Source organism: Heliconius melpomene, chromosome 10, assembly GCF_056956725.1.
Source record: "Heliconius melpomene rosina isolate 202511_hmr_F chromosome 10, ASM5695672v1, whole genome shotgun sequence".
In the NCBI taxonomy this organism is placed as follows: Eukaryota; Metazoa; Arthropoda; class Insecta; order Lepidoptera; family Nymphalidae; genus Heliconius; species Heliconius melpomene.
Genome location: NC_140398.1, coordinates 10,209,742 through 10,225,809, shown reverse-complemented (window position 1 = coordinate 10,225,809; position 16,068 = coordinate 10,209,742). Strand labels below are relative to the sequence as shown.

General features: G+C 31.9%; 1 protein-coding gene across 4 annotated transcripts in view; it reads right to left on the bottom strand.

Moving 5' to 3' along the window:
* LOC146535546 (insulin receptor-like) overlaps nucleotides 1-16,068 on the bottom strand; it is a 45,309-nt gene that overhangs the window by 11,152 nt on the left and 18,089 nt on the right. For all 4 annotated transcript variants that reach the window (XM_085191449.1, XM_085191450.1, XM_085191451.1 and 1 more), the window contains exons 3-14: nucleotides 10,510-10,684; nucleotides 10,167-10,278; nucleotides 9,810-9,944; nucleotides 8,640-8,778; nucleotides 8,234-8,415; nucleotides 7,669-7,815; nucleotides 5,230-5,389; nucleotides 3,261-3,405; nucleotides 2,781-3,013; nucleotides 2,299-2,473; nucleotides 1,005-1,234; nucleotides 274-450 (exon numbers count right to left, since the gene is read on the bottom strand). In XM_085191449.1, coding sequence (XP_085047575.1) covers nucleotides 274-450; nucleotides 1,005-1,234; nucleotides 2,299-2,473; nucleotides 2,781-3,013; nucleotides 3,261-3,405; nucleotides 5,230-5,389; nucleotides 7,669-7,815; nucleotides 8,234-8,415; nucleotides 8,640-8,778; nucleotides 9,810-9,944; nucleotides 10,167-10,278; nucleotides 10,510-10,684 — 2,010 coding nt within the window. The remainder of the gene's footprint in view (nucleotides 1-273; nucleotides 451-1,004; nucleotides 1,235-2,298; nucleotides 2,474-2,780; nucleotides 3,014-3,260; nucleotides 3,406-5,229; nucleotides 5,390-7,668; nucleotides 7,816-8,233; nucleotides 8,416-8,639; nucleotides 8,779-9,809; nucleotides 9,945-10,166; nucleotides 10,279-10,509; nucleotides 10,685-16,068) is intronic.

Genomic DNA, 16,068 nt, shown 5'->3' with positions numbered 1-16,068 from the left:
TTTCAATTTCTATGATTTTTTTTTTAAATCAGCAGGCCATCGTACCGCATTTAGAATGTATCTTACTCCGAAATAGTAATTTAGTTAGCGAGATTGTTATTATTACGCTGTCCACTTTCAGATCTGCTTGGTAGGGTTAGGGTCTGAAAGTGGAGGACGTAATAATATTCTTCTGTATAACCGTGACAATGTAAAGGATACAAAATAAAAACTGTAGTAGTTTTAATAGAAAATTTATAAATATTATAATAAATATTATGAAAAACTACTTACGATTATCGCAATATTTGACGTTGAGATTAAGTATCTTCGGTCGGTTGTAGTTATTCGCCTGTATCTCCACGTGGTAGAAACCGATTGTACCGTTCGGCATCGATGGCGGCTGCCATTTTATGGTCAGGGAATGTTCTTTTAGAGATTCCACTATCAGACCCAAGGGTGGACTTGGAGCTGAAAGAAAGTAATTATGATAAACTTTATATTTATACTTATGATTACTGTAGATAATTAAGGACTTAAAAAAAACGTTCAGTTATTTTATTCTTGCATTTGTATTAAAATTACAAGAATATATTTTCAATAAATATTGATTTATGGCTATCGTAAATTTTATATTTTTATTTTTTATAATTTTCAGAATAATATATGTAAAATAAGCAATTCTAAGATTTATTAGGGTCAAAGTGTTCATGGGCGCCACGTGTATAAGAAATAATGAATCAAAGTACAAAAATTATATTAAACTAAGACTAGATAACGAAGATTCTATGAGGTTTTGTGAAATTAATATGTAGAAAAAACATTTTTTAACAATAATTTGAAAAAACTGTAATTGATATATAATCTATATATGCTTTCTTGATTATAACTACTTCTATGTTAGCTTAAATTAAACTTTTCTTAACTTTCCTCTGCCTAACCTGCGATATGTGGGCATGTTGGAAAGTTCCCAATGTATCCCAATACAACGTCAAATTAAAATATATATCATAGGTTATACTTACGACCAGGCAACGTCTTGAAATATATAATAGGGCTTTGGGCTCCCTTCCTATCTTGCGTAGTATAGGTTTTTACATACGCAGCGTAGCGGGTAAAGGGGGTGAGTTGTGATAAAGGGTAGAAAAGAGGTTGTATGTCGGTGCATGGACTTTGCATGACTGGATTCTTGTTCTTAGGTATTAGAGACGTTCCATTGCGTACTTCGTCTGTTGATATATCTAGGACGTTCCACCTGTAATAATTGTTTTAATTATGAATTTAATTGTTTTAAATATGAATGTGTTTTTTTATAAGGAAAAACTACAAAAAAGTTTAACTGTAATTGAATTTTAAGACATTTACTTTTTAGTAATATTGTGTTCATGTAATGATAAATTAAATATTTTTTTAGCTTCATCCGTATACACAGACCCGCATAGGTAGCGGGGAGAGTAAAGATAACCTACTGTTGCAAGGTACTCTGTTATCCACTTTGCACGTGTTGATTGGCAAAACTCACTGCTGAACTTTGTCTTAGCAGAGACACGGGGACATTCAAATTATTAATCTCTCCGCATGGGGATAAAACTCGCAACAACAGCGTTTACAGAGAAACGCTACCCCATTGGGCCATGATCGCTTATTGATATTTCTAGATTCACTGCATTTTTAAATATTTATTAGGCAACTCTATATTATATCGACATTTGCAAGTTTTAATTTACCTATTACAAAGAAAATTCATGAGATTGTAAAAGTTGATATGAACTGTAATACGTTGTTACAAATTTCAATGTACTCGTATATAAATTACATTTTACATACATAAGAAGTTAAATGTAGGTTTGCATCGATGATAGTTGCAAGTTATTTTACAATCGCTAGAAAATCGTGACCGTGATTATATAAATATATATTGCATAATTGCATTTGTGGCGATAATAAACTAGCACCTAGCTTAGGTTTTTTATGAAGTACACATATTAAACTTCATTTATATATTTATATATATATACCTATATTCTTGTACAGAAAACATTTACAATGCTTTATTTGAATAATTTTTATTATCACTTCTATATAAATCTTCAAAATATTTGCTATATTTGAATGATTAAAGTAATATTGGCTCATTGAGATAACTTTCTTACTGCACTATGCATTAATTGCGATAGATGATGTTCTTAAATGGCTTATACAAATTAACTTTCATGTATTGAGTTCAGGTTAGCATTAAGGGACGAATGGACTATATTGCTACTAGGTTGGCCCTGCCTACCTGCTATTCAGGACAAATCTCCAAAACAAAATACTAACGTATCAGAACAGGCGTCCCGCTGTCCGTACAACGTGACATTGTGTTCAGCCGCTATATAATATATAGAGTAGCCGAGTAACTTCCGCGGGTCCTCCATGCAGTACATGTCCCACGTCAGTATCACCACGCGTTGTAGTAACGAGGAAACTTTCAGATGTAGCGTGTCTTTGAAACCTGTTAAACAAGTTAAATAATATATATATAATTTTCGTAATTAACTGTATTTTTTTTTAATAAATAATGTTTGTTTATAAGAAAAATCTTCTTAAAACACTTATGTAACTTTTTTTGTGTTATAAAAACAAATAACATAATAATATTTGAAATTTTACTAACTATGAAATAAATTATTATAACTAGGTGAGATAAAATCTATTAAGTAAAAAAATATATTCACGCAACAAGTAGGTAATGTAGGTATCTTCAAGTTTACCTCGCCTTCAGAAGGCCTTCTTGAACTACTTACACGTATTTTACTTACAAGATGCCTGGTCTCCATTGTTATCTCGAGACACTTCGGTTTCACTGAAATTAGACATCGAATCCAGGGTCATGTCCTGTAAAGGTTTAATCTGATCGTAACAGAGCTTCGGATTGAAATGTATGAAAAGTTTGCCAGTAGTTATTTCTATTCTTCTTTTGCTTGTCGTATTCCGATCCCAATCCCATAGCCTCTCCAAGTTGGGATTATTAAATATATACAAAGTCTGCCCTCTAAAACAATAATTTTTCATTGCATGTGAAATAGATTTTTGCTCATAATACGAATAACCATTTAGAAAATAAAGTAAAAATAACATAAATTTCTTTCCCAAAATAAGAGAACTAAAAATCATTATAATTATTTTCAACAAAAATTAAAGCTACTATAAATAAAACAAACAAAACTCTTATAATTAAATACATATATAACAAATCAAATAGGTAATACAAAAGCCACATGGCGACATTACAGACTCACTTGCTGTCGGAGGATAGTCCGCGGACGCGCTCCAAGCTCTTGAGGAACATGAGCGATACAAGCGGGTACGAGCGCACGATGCGCAAGCTGCCTTCGATTTCGCGGATGGAGCCTAGCGCTGCTTCTAATGCTGCTATTGTGTTACCTGTAGTCCAAATATTTTATATTTACTTACATACATAAAAAAAACTATAAATATAAGCTCGACTTTACTAGATTGAAACTAAAATGCAGAATTTTGTCAAAAATAATACTGAACAATTACACCATTGAAAAAGAACAGAACAGGTCAGCATATAGGAGTAAGTATGTACATACTTGTAATATACTTTTTATTTATTACTATCACATTATTTCTAAAATCTAGTTGCCTTATTATTAAACAACTTAAATAAATTTCTCATATCACATAATTATATTAAAAATTAAATAGTTACAAACAAGTTATGTCCAAAATTTAAATTTTAAAAACTCAAAATAGTGTAATTAAAGTTGCTGGTAACCACAACTTATAATTACTTAATGAGGCTTGTAATATATTTTCCTTAAACAAATGTACATGAGTACCTACTCAAAAAGCATACGAAATTTTCTTTATTAAGAGGGTTATTACAAGTGTAATGATTTTATGTAAATAGGTTTAATATTCGCGATAATATATTATAAAATAAATGTAAATCAACCTATTTGTTTAATAAAAAGATATGTTTGAAAATTTATACATAGAACTAATACGAATTGTCAACTTAAAAAGGACGATCGAAATTCTGATGCGCACTATTAGATTTGGAGCTGAAGAGGAAAGTGGTCCTCTAGAATAAAATATTGTATTATAATTTAAGATATAAATTGTACAAGCCTAATGGTATTTAGCCCTGGAAGAAATATAAGTTCTGTGAAAGCCTCGAGGTGTTTGATTTCTTTACACAAGTTAGTTACATAATGATAGCCAACTGTTTGGCTTCCGTGTGCTATAACTAATTATCAGAATACAAATTAAAATGCAACCGCAAACAATAAATTGCAATAAAATAATAGGAAATAAATAATATATTGTTTACATAATAAAAATGTTTCAAAGTCCATGTTAATTGCATTATGACAAGTTGTGGGAAACTGACTACATGTTTTGATTGTAAACCGACTTAATATATATAAACATTCATATACATATGTATGTTTATATATGTTATATATATTAGGTTCATGTTGCAGAGCATACACATGGACCCTGGACACTTAGTGTTAAGGAACACTCCGTTCCCAATTATGACACTTCCTTTCAAAATATTAAATATTTTACTCCCCCTCGTGGGAATTGCAAAACTTTCGCGTTTAGTCACAAGCTCGTGCCTCTGCCCCATGGGCCATGACATGAGAAAATACATCCAGTACATATATCTAAAATCGTAATCGAATCCATAAAATTCATGTTTTCATGAAACACAAATAGTAATAATATAAGAGTAGAAGCTGATATAGAAACGGATACTACAAACGACAAAGCTCCCAAGATCGCAATTTATTCCCGATGAGAGTCTGCTTTGCATAATGATATTTTGTTGAATAGCGGTACTTTCACAACAATATTTTAACAGTAATAATACGAGGGAGGCCTACGTGAATACAAATAGAAGATTTCATATTTATAAAACGGATATTAGTATAGGAACTGGAATTGTTGGTTCGACTACAGTCTAGACAGTAGAAAGAATATCTTCAAGAATTAAACAAGATATTTCTTTTGTTACATCTTAAATTTAAGAATAGCAATGTAAAATTGGAAGGAGAATTGTTTGCTTGAAGTAACATATTCAAAGAAATTGTGCTTTGTTATAATATAATATTATTGAAAATGTCTAACGTAATATTTTGATTAATAGTTAAGTCAAATATCGATAATATTCGACATGACGAGTGAAAGATAATATGAAATAGATAGAAAGATCATTTGTAAATGAGAACTCACCGCCGCTGGCTCGCAATGTAATTTCTAGAGTGCCCTTGACGTGAGTGCACCCAAAAAATGGCTCAGCCGACGCCATAGAGTCGATTTTTCCACCCACACACTCGCGCTCGCACCCCTTCGGAGGACACGGCTCACACGTGGAGTTGTAGATCGTTCCTTTCTGTTATCAAATATTCAGTATTATTATACAATATATACATACGTAATATACATATACATACATAATAAAAATATATTTCGTTATTTACTGCGCATAAAAAACAAGCTAAAATGTAAGTAGATTATACTCACATTTTATATAATCATAAAAATGTGGCTCGCAAAAATAACAACGTTGAAAAATTTATTATGGAAGCCTCAATTTTAAATTACCTTCTAGAGCACATCCGTAAACAAAATATTGTATTGAGCAAACGAATAAATCATTCATTAATTAAATTCAAATACCGAGACTAATGTGGAAGTTTCCTTTTCCTTATTGTGAGAGGGTCATTATAATAAAAGTACGCCGCTTTGTTATTACTTACAAGAGGAAATTTATTTGGGATAAATATTTAGATAATCTCAACTTCGTTTAATTTTTTTTATATATATACTTTTATTTATTATATTTACCACCGTTAACGACTATAATATAAGGCATCTTTTTAATGTCTTGTTATCGTAAGTATAAGTTCCCATAAGTATATAGAATTATTTATAGGTTTCTCAATACATATTAAATTTAAATAAAAATAATACGGACTAAATATATGTGAAAAGCGATAAATTCGCAATTCAATTTCACGGCAAAAATACGATTTACCTATCCATGCTTTGAAAAAGTGAACGTCAACTCGATTCTTAACCTGCGGCTCATTTAAATTGCTTGAATAACTTCAAATGAAGTAGTGCATCAAACTATACTATGCTGCATACTTTTTATAGTGGAGCATTTATATATATTTTATAATTGAATTAATTGAATTCATAATGAAAAAAATATTAATATATAACATTGTATTTTGTTGTTTTTTCTACACTATTAACTACAGTAATAATACATTTTTGATAGCTATTAACTATACATTAAATATTTAGAAATCAAAATATTTATCACTCAATTAAAATAACAAATAACCGCTAACGATCTTTATTTATATGACCTTACAGTAAAATTGTATTATGGTAGTGACACAAATTATCTGTTAAGGCTGAAACTGTAAAAAAAATACTTTTTTTATTAGTTTAAATTCTCTGATTCTGATCTGATTTGTTCAAAGTCAAATATGAGTTATGTGTTTAATATTTTATTTATTTTTTTTTTTTCTATACAAAATTAAAGTTTTAAGTTTTAGGTTATTATAAGTTAGATAATATATTGTTGTTGTTATTTTCTTGTTTTTTTTTAAAAAAAACATTAACCGCTTTCGACTTCTAACAATATTAATAAATGTTGTCTTCACATTATATCTTCATAAACTGGTAAAAATGCATAATCAACGTTTAAATATTTAATTTAAAATTCCAATATATTCACTTAGAATCGAACTTATTTGATATAAATTATACTTAAATGTTTATACGATCTACGCTACGTCGTCTTTAAATGAATCTGCATTCATCTGTGTTATGCAATACCACTGAACCTACGTCAATTCAATGGATCAATTAAAATGCTGTCGTCGATTGATCATATGATCTAATATACTACTTAGATATATTTATCAGCTATTCATGACGTCACTAGCAATAGTGCATTTATCTCGTACCATTGAGTGAGTTTGCTAGCATGTTGTCGCAAGTAGTAAAACTATTTTTCAGATAGAATGAAAATAACTTAAAGTAAAAATAAATATATCCCGGATAACACTAGGTGTGTTTAGACACTCCGTTCCCCACTTTCTGTCGGATTCTGGAGGCATTGCGTATTGAGTGGCAGAATTAAACGCCGCGCTCTGCCTCGACACTTCACTTCCTCAAGTGGGGATCGAACCCACAACCCACTTTCAAAATAACTTACCTTGCAAATACATATTTTAAAGATTTCATTTCATGTGTTTGATTGTCATATTTTTTTATACAAAATAAAGAATGTTAATAGTGGTGCATTTATCCATTATTTCTTTTCCATATTATAAATTTTAATGTGCCTGGTGCTATAATTTCATTTTAGCTATGAGATAGCAATATATAGCATTTCTATAAAATATTTTTTTCTAAATTTTTCTCTACCTTTATGAAGACTTTTACCCTTACTTCTCTACTACTAATTCTTTAATTTACACGTTTTTTTTATTAGCTTCACGTTGATTCCCGCTTATAGCAAGAAAAACAGGGACTTTAGTGTTAAGACTCTTCGTTTACCATTTTCCTCTAAATTTCCGAAAGTAGCTGAAATTAACGCCGCGCGCAGCCCACGTGTCGCTTTTAATATGAAAAATAAGAAACTACACAAACCTCCATATATCCACTGGGACAGATGTAGACGCAGGAGCGGTTGTGCAATATTTTGTAGGCACGTATGACGGGCTCCGCGTCCACGGCGGTCATCTGCGGCGGCGGCGTCGTGCGGCACTCCTCCTCCGTCACGCACCGGCGGGCCAGCTGTAGGGATATTATTATGTTTTTATTTTCAGCTTCACGCTGTATGGTGCATATAGTAGGGTAGGCAGAGTGAACCTGAGAACCTAGTGTTACGACACACCGTTTCTCACTTTCAGCCGAATTCTGGAGGTATTGCGTGTTGAGATGAAATATCAATAATAAATGAATGAATATCAAATCAGTGATAAAATATTTAAAAAATATGTATTTCCTCAAGTAGTATAATCGTATACCATTAGATTTTCTCAATTCCATCGCTTTGTTTCCTTAAGACTGCTCATGAAGAATGGTGGGCATAGGGCTCTACTCTTAAGATATTTTTCTAAACTTTCCATCCTAATTCAAAACAATTCAAGTTAAGTGCCATGGACTTACCATACCGGTAAATAGATATCATTAAGCAATTATATAATGTTACCATATAAGTATTAGCAGGGCAGCTCTCCATACAAGTGCGCTCTTTCCCATATCGGAAAGAGAAGTTCGCGCACACATGACAGTCGCTCGGTAAGGGCCCATCGCAACCTCCCAAGCAAGTGGAATGGCAACAAGTTTGTCCGTCAGCCATACATGCCCGTCCTCCACATTTTGCAGGGCAATCTGTTACAAAATGTTTTGTATTAATTTCGCCTGTAGATTCTCTACTTTTTTCGAAGAATAACAATATTAAAGGAATAATTATAAATAAATTTAGCTTTTTTATTATGGTCGTTTTGCCCACGATTCATTTCATCAACTACTACAAAAAGACTACAAAAAGACAAGAAAGACTTAAAAATTATTCAAATTTGTACTGTAGAAACTATGAATAATAAATACTTTACCTCTCTTCTGACAATGTTTGTCATCCCAACACAGCAAACGTCGCATAAAATCAGTTGGGCATTGCATTGACCGCCTGTCTTCCTCCATCCGGCTTTGAGCGTTCGGACACAAGCCGCAAAGCCGAGTGTCATAATTTGACTAAAATGTTACATCTAATTAATCATGTGATTGCAAATTTCATCTTATTATATGTTATTTTGCTAAATAAAAATAATTAAATCACCTGCAAGCTGTATCCCGCACACACCAGGGTGGGCAGATGGAACCTAGTGTTAAGGCACCCTGTACCCATTTTCCGCCGATTGTTATGTTATTTTAATTTAAGCAAATTACAAGAAACCTATCACCATCACGATTTCAAAAAGTATTAAAAGAATAATAAATAGAAAAGTTTAAGTGCAGTAGGCAGCTCATTTAAAATGTACATTTTCATTTGTCTTATTAACGTAACATATACTATTAGTTTGGACCTGCCCGAGTCTGATAGTTTTTTGCCATTTAGCTCTATATTTTAAAATGTTAGGCTAGTACTCTGAGTATTTCCGAAATAAAAAATATTTTATCATAAAGTAGACGGCTCCAAACAGTCAGTATACTCTGAACACATTTTTTCTGCAAAATATAAATAGATTTGTGCCTAAAAACGTGATATTAAAAATATTACATTGACTTTTAATAAAAAAAGACAGGTACGATATGAAAATTTTAAACCACCCAGAGAAGTATGTCAAATATTTATATAATATAATAACATATAAAACGGAATTGATAACAAAGAAATCCCACGGTCCTTGCCCAAAACTGGTTTCGTAAAGAACATTATATTCTCAAGAACCGCAATACCGACATGACACACCACACGCCGCTCTGGTATGTAATCCGCATAACATAACATAAATGGAATAAGATTTTATTGAACTTTCAATCCGATACAGGATCTACGTCGCATAACAAAAGGTTCAAGTAAAAACTCCTACCGACGAGGAAGCAATATTGTTTCACAATCTCGAATTACAAAGTACTTTCTAGTCTTCTCGAAATACGTTTGAGTAATAGTAATTTTGGCATTCACAATTTTTTAATTTCGCGTCTGTAGAAGAAACGTTACTTGTTTTTTTTTGTTTAATGTTGTCAAAAATATTACAACTATTTTTGATATTATTACTTACTCCTATAATGTTGTTTTGAGGCCCGTCGACGTTAATGCGAGACCAGTCAATGGAATTCACATAGCATAAGTGGTCGTTGTTCTGGATGCGCACGGCACCCCTCTCTATCGCCGTAAGAGAACGGAGACCCAAAGACTGTAGGTATGAAATAAGATTGCTTTATGAATTTGTTAAGTATATGTACCTATACCTAAATTGAAAATAGATAAAATAAGATATTATGAAAATAATAAATGGCTTTCTCCTTTTACACTTCAAATTACCTACTATTTAATATACTCGTTAATATAAGAAATGCATGCTTATAAATTGACAATATAAGATATTTAGATAACATTAAAATTCTTCACAACTCACCTCGAGTCCTTCATTATCGAATATAACGAGAGCGAAATCCTTGAATAGCTGCATACCTCTTATCACAGATAGATTCGGGAATAAATCGCCAAGGTTGCGCACACCTTTTAGCCTGGAAAAAAGTTACGTATGTCAGTCAGAGTACGTTAATAAAAAAACAAATCATTTGATTTTTTTTAATGTCAATCATAAGTACGAAAATTCGAAACGCCATATATCAAGAATTCAATTCAATTCAATTCTAAGTACGAAAATATTAAAAGTATTTTTATTGAGTTTAGTACAGAAAATAAATAATTTATAATTTTACAACGTAAACATAAAAATATTTAGTGTTTGTTACCTATATATTAATATAAAGCCTGTGACTTCCCTAAGTTCAGGGAATGTAACGTTTTCAAAGGAAGCAGTAGTGGCTCGCTCCATCAGCACGATGCTGAGGTGACCTTCGATCACCCGGCAGTCGCGTAACTTCGCCATGTACTCTGGGTTGTTTCTGATATCTATTGATGGACATACTGTAACAAAACATAGTACATACTATTACATTATGATTCCCCATATGCACAAGCTTGAAACTTAAATATTAGTTGATCTGTAACTTTAGTTTTAAAATAAACATTAATGAAAACGGATGCATCGGGCAGACCTATGTGAAAATAAAATAACAATGTTTTTTGAACTTATTATTTTGTTTTACTTTATTGTAATTTTTTTATAATGAATAATAATCAGATAAGGGATTCAACGTTTAACAAAATTATGTATGTGGAAATTAATTATTTTAATTATTATAATTTACATTATTATTAAAGGTTAACGCGATTCTGTAAAGATTTCAACAGAATCAAATTTAATTTTATCTAAAACATAAAAGATACCATTTCCATTTTTTTTTAAATTTTAATTATAACAAAATTTATAGTAGCATAATATTTACCTTATGTACCATACCGACACATATGTACCTGTACTTTAAATATTTTCTCATGTTGTTTTTCTGTTATGAACATGAGTAATTGATGTGATGTCATGTAATAAAATGTGAATGGGCCACATGACTAATACGTATAACTCTAACCGTTCATTACAGATACACTGAATGGGATAAATCAGACTGGGTTTCTTAGAAATACAATTATACGAAAATTAACACGAAACGGCAGATAAAAGAAAATTAATCCTATAGTAGATAGATTTTTTAATAATATTTCTTAATTATTATGGTATTAACTCGCCGAATTTATGTTATAATATAATATCTATATAAATACCAACACACTGTATCCTATTTGTCAATTAAGGAAGATAATTAATAATAAATTTGTTATTGTTCCATTTCACAATTGATTGATTAATTGGTTCCCCGTGAAGCAATTCTGGTGTGGCAAGAATACGCTATTAAGTACGATCGACAAAAATAAAATAGTTAAGTGAATAAAATTAGTGTAATAAAAAGATTAATATAAAGGATTGTTTCCGTTGTGTAATTTACATTTAATATTTTTAAATAAAAATGTTTTTACGTTATTCATTTTTTATATTAATTTGTATATGTTACTTATAATTACATGTATGAAACAAATTATATTATAATTATATTCTAAACGACCTAATAAATGTTATTTTATCTCTGGAATAATATTATCTATTTTGTGTTTCAAATTCATTGGAAACTCAAATATTTTTAGTGGTTTTTATGTAGAATTTTTATACTTTAAATTTGAAGTGGCTTTAACTATGAGGTGGTGGGCTGTGCTATACCTAAATCGATGGTTATAAATTCAAGTTTTCTAGGAAACATATTAACATTGAAAATATACAACATGGGTTATTTGCGGGTCAAATTGACGAAAAGCCAAAGCTTTGGACGTGATTATATATACCCTAATTATAAAAAACACTGTTTTTAAGACGATAAATTGGAAAATGTGAGATGTAAACTGAAGCAAAACTTGTGATTTTCTCATGGATAACATTGTCAAAAATGGACCAAACTAAAATGGACCACACGGGAAGCATCACCTTTCAAATAAAAAAAGAATCATCATAATTGGTTCACCCTGTCAAAAGTTCTGAGGTGAACAACATAAAAAGAAATACAGTCGAATTGATAACCATCTCCTTTTACAGAAGTCGGTTAATAAAAATCAATCACTATAAACGTTAATGGTAAACTACCGAAAGAACGTTGAAGAGGAAGTTTCCGTTTGGCGCATTACGACGTTTGGACAGATGCCTAGTTTTATGACAATTAAACTCTCGAGGTACGTTTTATATTTTATATTTATCCATCTGTATATAACATAACAACTATTTACATACATAAGTCCGTCCGTATATAAGTCCTTTTTCATCACAGATATCATTAAGTAACAAATAAAATGTGCAAATATAACAAAGATAAGGAGCGCAACAGTTCAACAGTTATTTCAATTACTGATAACGAGATTAGTTTGTTTTCATACATAACCATAGAAATGATGGATGCAAGGTCACACTACTGCGTAGTTCCACATCTCAAGGTACGCAGTACGCATAAAAGGCAAGGCGAGCGCTAAGGAATCCACGCACTGCGCATGTGCAAGAAAAGCGCGGGAGGGACCGACTAGGCGGGCGTTGTGTGAATGTAAACAATGACTAATCTAGAAAAGTATTTTTATTCAGCTCGCTGTGTTATAACTGAAATATAATAACGTAAATCAAATTAATTATCGCAGTATGTATCTAGGAAATTTATATTAATTTGACTATAACTCAAATGTTATAAGTAGGTTGTTGTATTTAAAAAGAACTATTTATGAAAATGTAAAACGTTATTTCATAATACACCTGTGTGTGAGTACACGATTATAACTACGCAGTAAAACAAATTAAACATACTGCAAAGTACCATACATGTAAAGTTCATTATGTTTGTACTCATGAATGTCGTGATTGTGAATGAAAAATGTACTTATGCTGTATGTAGGTATAGCTTTATATATAATCTGTTTTAATAAATGTTTGTTCGTTTCATGGTCGACAAACCGCGTCTGCATTAATTAATTATTATGTTGAGTTAGTTATAGGAGCTGTTATCTATCTTACAATTATAATATAATGTCATTACGCATTTTATATACATTTTTATTTCTTTTTTTTAGCTTCGTGATGTATCTGGCATATAGCACGGTAGGGAGAGGGAACCTAGTGTTAAAACTCTGTTCCTCACTTTCCGCCTAATTTCTGAGGCATTGTGTGTTAAATGGCGGAATTCACGTAGCGCTTTACTTTGGTACCAGAACGCAGTTAAATGAAGTTATCAATACTTCCTCTTCCGAGTGAGACTCAAAACCACAACCATACCATTACAGTACAGTACTCTTGCACCCTTAAGCCACAACGGCGTATAAAGTATAAAAAAATAATTAGTAAATCAAATATGGTCGCGTCCAGTCGCGTCTTCACAAGTGGTCACAGTGGCTGAGTGCACCGCGATGCAAATGAACTCCGGCGCGGAGCCCGCGCTCCGCCGCGTCGCGCCTCGGTCACTCAGCCTAGCGGATATTTATAGAGCGTGGAATGTTATTGTACTCCTTGCAGGTAGTGGAGAACTGCGCTTTGGAGTACCTACTCAACCACCAATTTACACTAATCAGATAAAAAATATAATGTTTTATTTCATAAAGCATAGATATGTAATTAATGAATGGAAACGACATCTTAAGATGGATCTCAGACTTGAGAGCGAGCCCTAGAGTACTAATAGTTTGTGCTTTATGAAATAAAACATGTTATAATATATGTATTTTATCTCATTTAGTGTAAGTTGTAGTTAGTTCTTTATCTGTAAGGAGTACGATAACTAAAGAATACCTAGTCATAAAAAGTGAATATTTCACACATGTAAAAACAGATATATACAAATATCGATGTTTTATGACAACAACACTATCATGTAATTGCGAAATAGAATATCGAGCGCCCCATCCACTCCCCTCCTCCAGTTCTTACTACGTCGCTACTACAGCCTCCTCGCCACCCGCGCCCTTCGACCCCGTACTACGTAACCGCAGAGCTGTATATACCTATATATATAATTACATTTAATTCACGGAATACACAAACATATAATATATCTATATCTGTAGATATAATATAAATAGGTACATATATATAATAAAAAAGACCACCGTTTTATCTACAGTACACGAGTATGTATTTGTACTGGTATAATTTCGTAAATGATAGTCGACGCGCCGGTCGGGTAAACAAGTTGCGTCACAGCGTAGTAGGTACAGTGAGTGATGCACATGGCGTCGGTGCATTCTGAGCGATAAACATACACTTGGCGTACTCGCGGGAAATACTAGAGAATGTCATTTGTTCGTTATCATCACCCTAATAACACAATGAAAAAAGTTATAGTTATTCATTGTTACAAAAAGTATAATCGTCATAAGTGGAATATTGTAAGCAATATCTCCTGCTGCAATCATCTCCTGCGTGATGCCGAGAAGAAATAGAGAGCCTAATATAAAACCTCCTTAACATTTAGTAATGTATTGAATTGGAAAGCCAAGGTCATAGGACCTTTCCTGGTATAGACCAGGAAAACCATGATTAATATATTTTAAATATAAGTATTCTCTCATAGCTGACCTATCAAATACATAAATAGTAAATAATAAAAAGGACTGATGAATGATTTTAGTTATGATTTGAAGATTTAGCAATAATATTAAAATAAGTTATTAATTCTATTATACATCTTTATATTTTTTATGATTACAAAATAGTACATTCTCTTTTCGTTTTAAATATCATTCATGTTTATACGAGTCCTAATTGCAAGTGCATTGCACTATATTGCCGACCAATAAAATCACATTGTGTACTTAAAACGTAAATAAATTACGTAAAAGTAAGTATAACGCGTCAATTCTAATTAAATATCTTTGTATGTAGCGATTAACAAAACTACAAATTAAATATAATATTTTTCTATAATGTTAACTTTAGAATAATGATATGAAAAAAAAAACTTTGTTTACACCAGCATTTTTTATTAGTGGTTATAATATATTTATATAGCATCTATATATATAAAATCGAAAGGTCACTCACTCATCACGAAATCGATAGAATTTGTAATTTTGCATAGGAGTTATTTATCGGACGTAGGTGCTCGCTAAGACGGGAATTTATAATATTCGACTTCTAAGAAATTGTTTTTGGGGTAGAAAGTTTATATGAAACTTAGTTACTACAAATGCTAGGAGTCTCAAATTTTGCATGGACGTCACTTATAGGACGTAAGTACTCATAGAGACGGAAATTAATAATAACGTAGTTCACGCAGGCGAAGCCGCGGGCGGGCAGCTAGTATAGTATATATTTATGTATGAAGAGCTGAATGTAGGCGTGCTGAGGCGCGGACGTCGCGACTATTTCCGAGCACCGCCGCGGCTGCGGGCTGACTCACTGCACTTTCACTGCAAATAGCTGCTTGTCTGTTGATACATTTAGATACGAACTGGCGACTCCAATGCACCGACGTAACGTCACGTGCACGATACGGTCGCCGTTACGTCCACACCACCGGATGTCCGATAAACGTAAACAACCTGCTTCTTACAAATATCGCTTGCACCAATATGTGACAGAAGTGGCATGTGTTTTTCCATTGTATTTATAGTTCAAATTGTAATTGATAGATTAAAAATGTGGAAAGGCATAAAAAACTGAATGAAAATCATAATAACAGATCTGTACTACCTTTGTAAAATATCAATTGTAAAATATAACTATAAATTTAAGCATACTTTTATTAAACTTAATATAAATAAGTTATAGAATGATTGGCCTTTAAATTTCAAAGTATGCAGGATAATCTGTCGGCGTAACGTCGCACTACGTT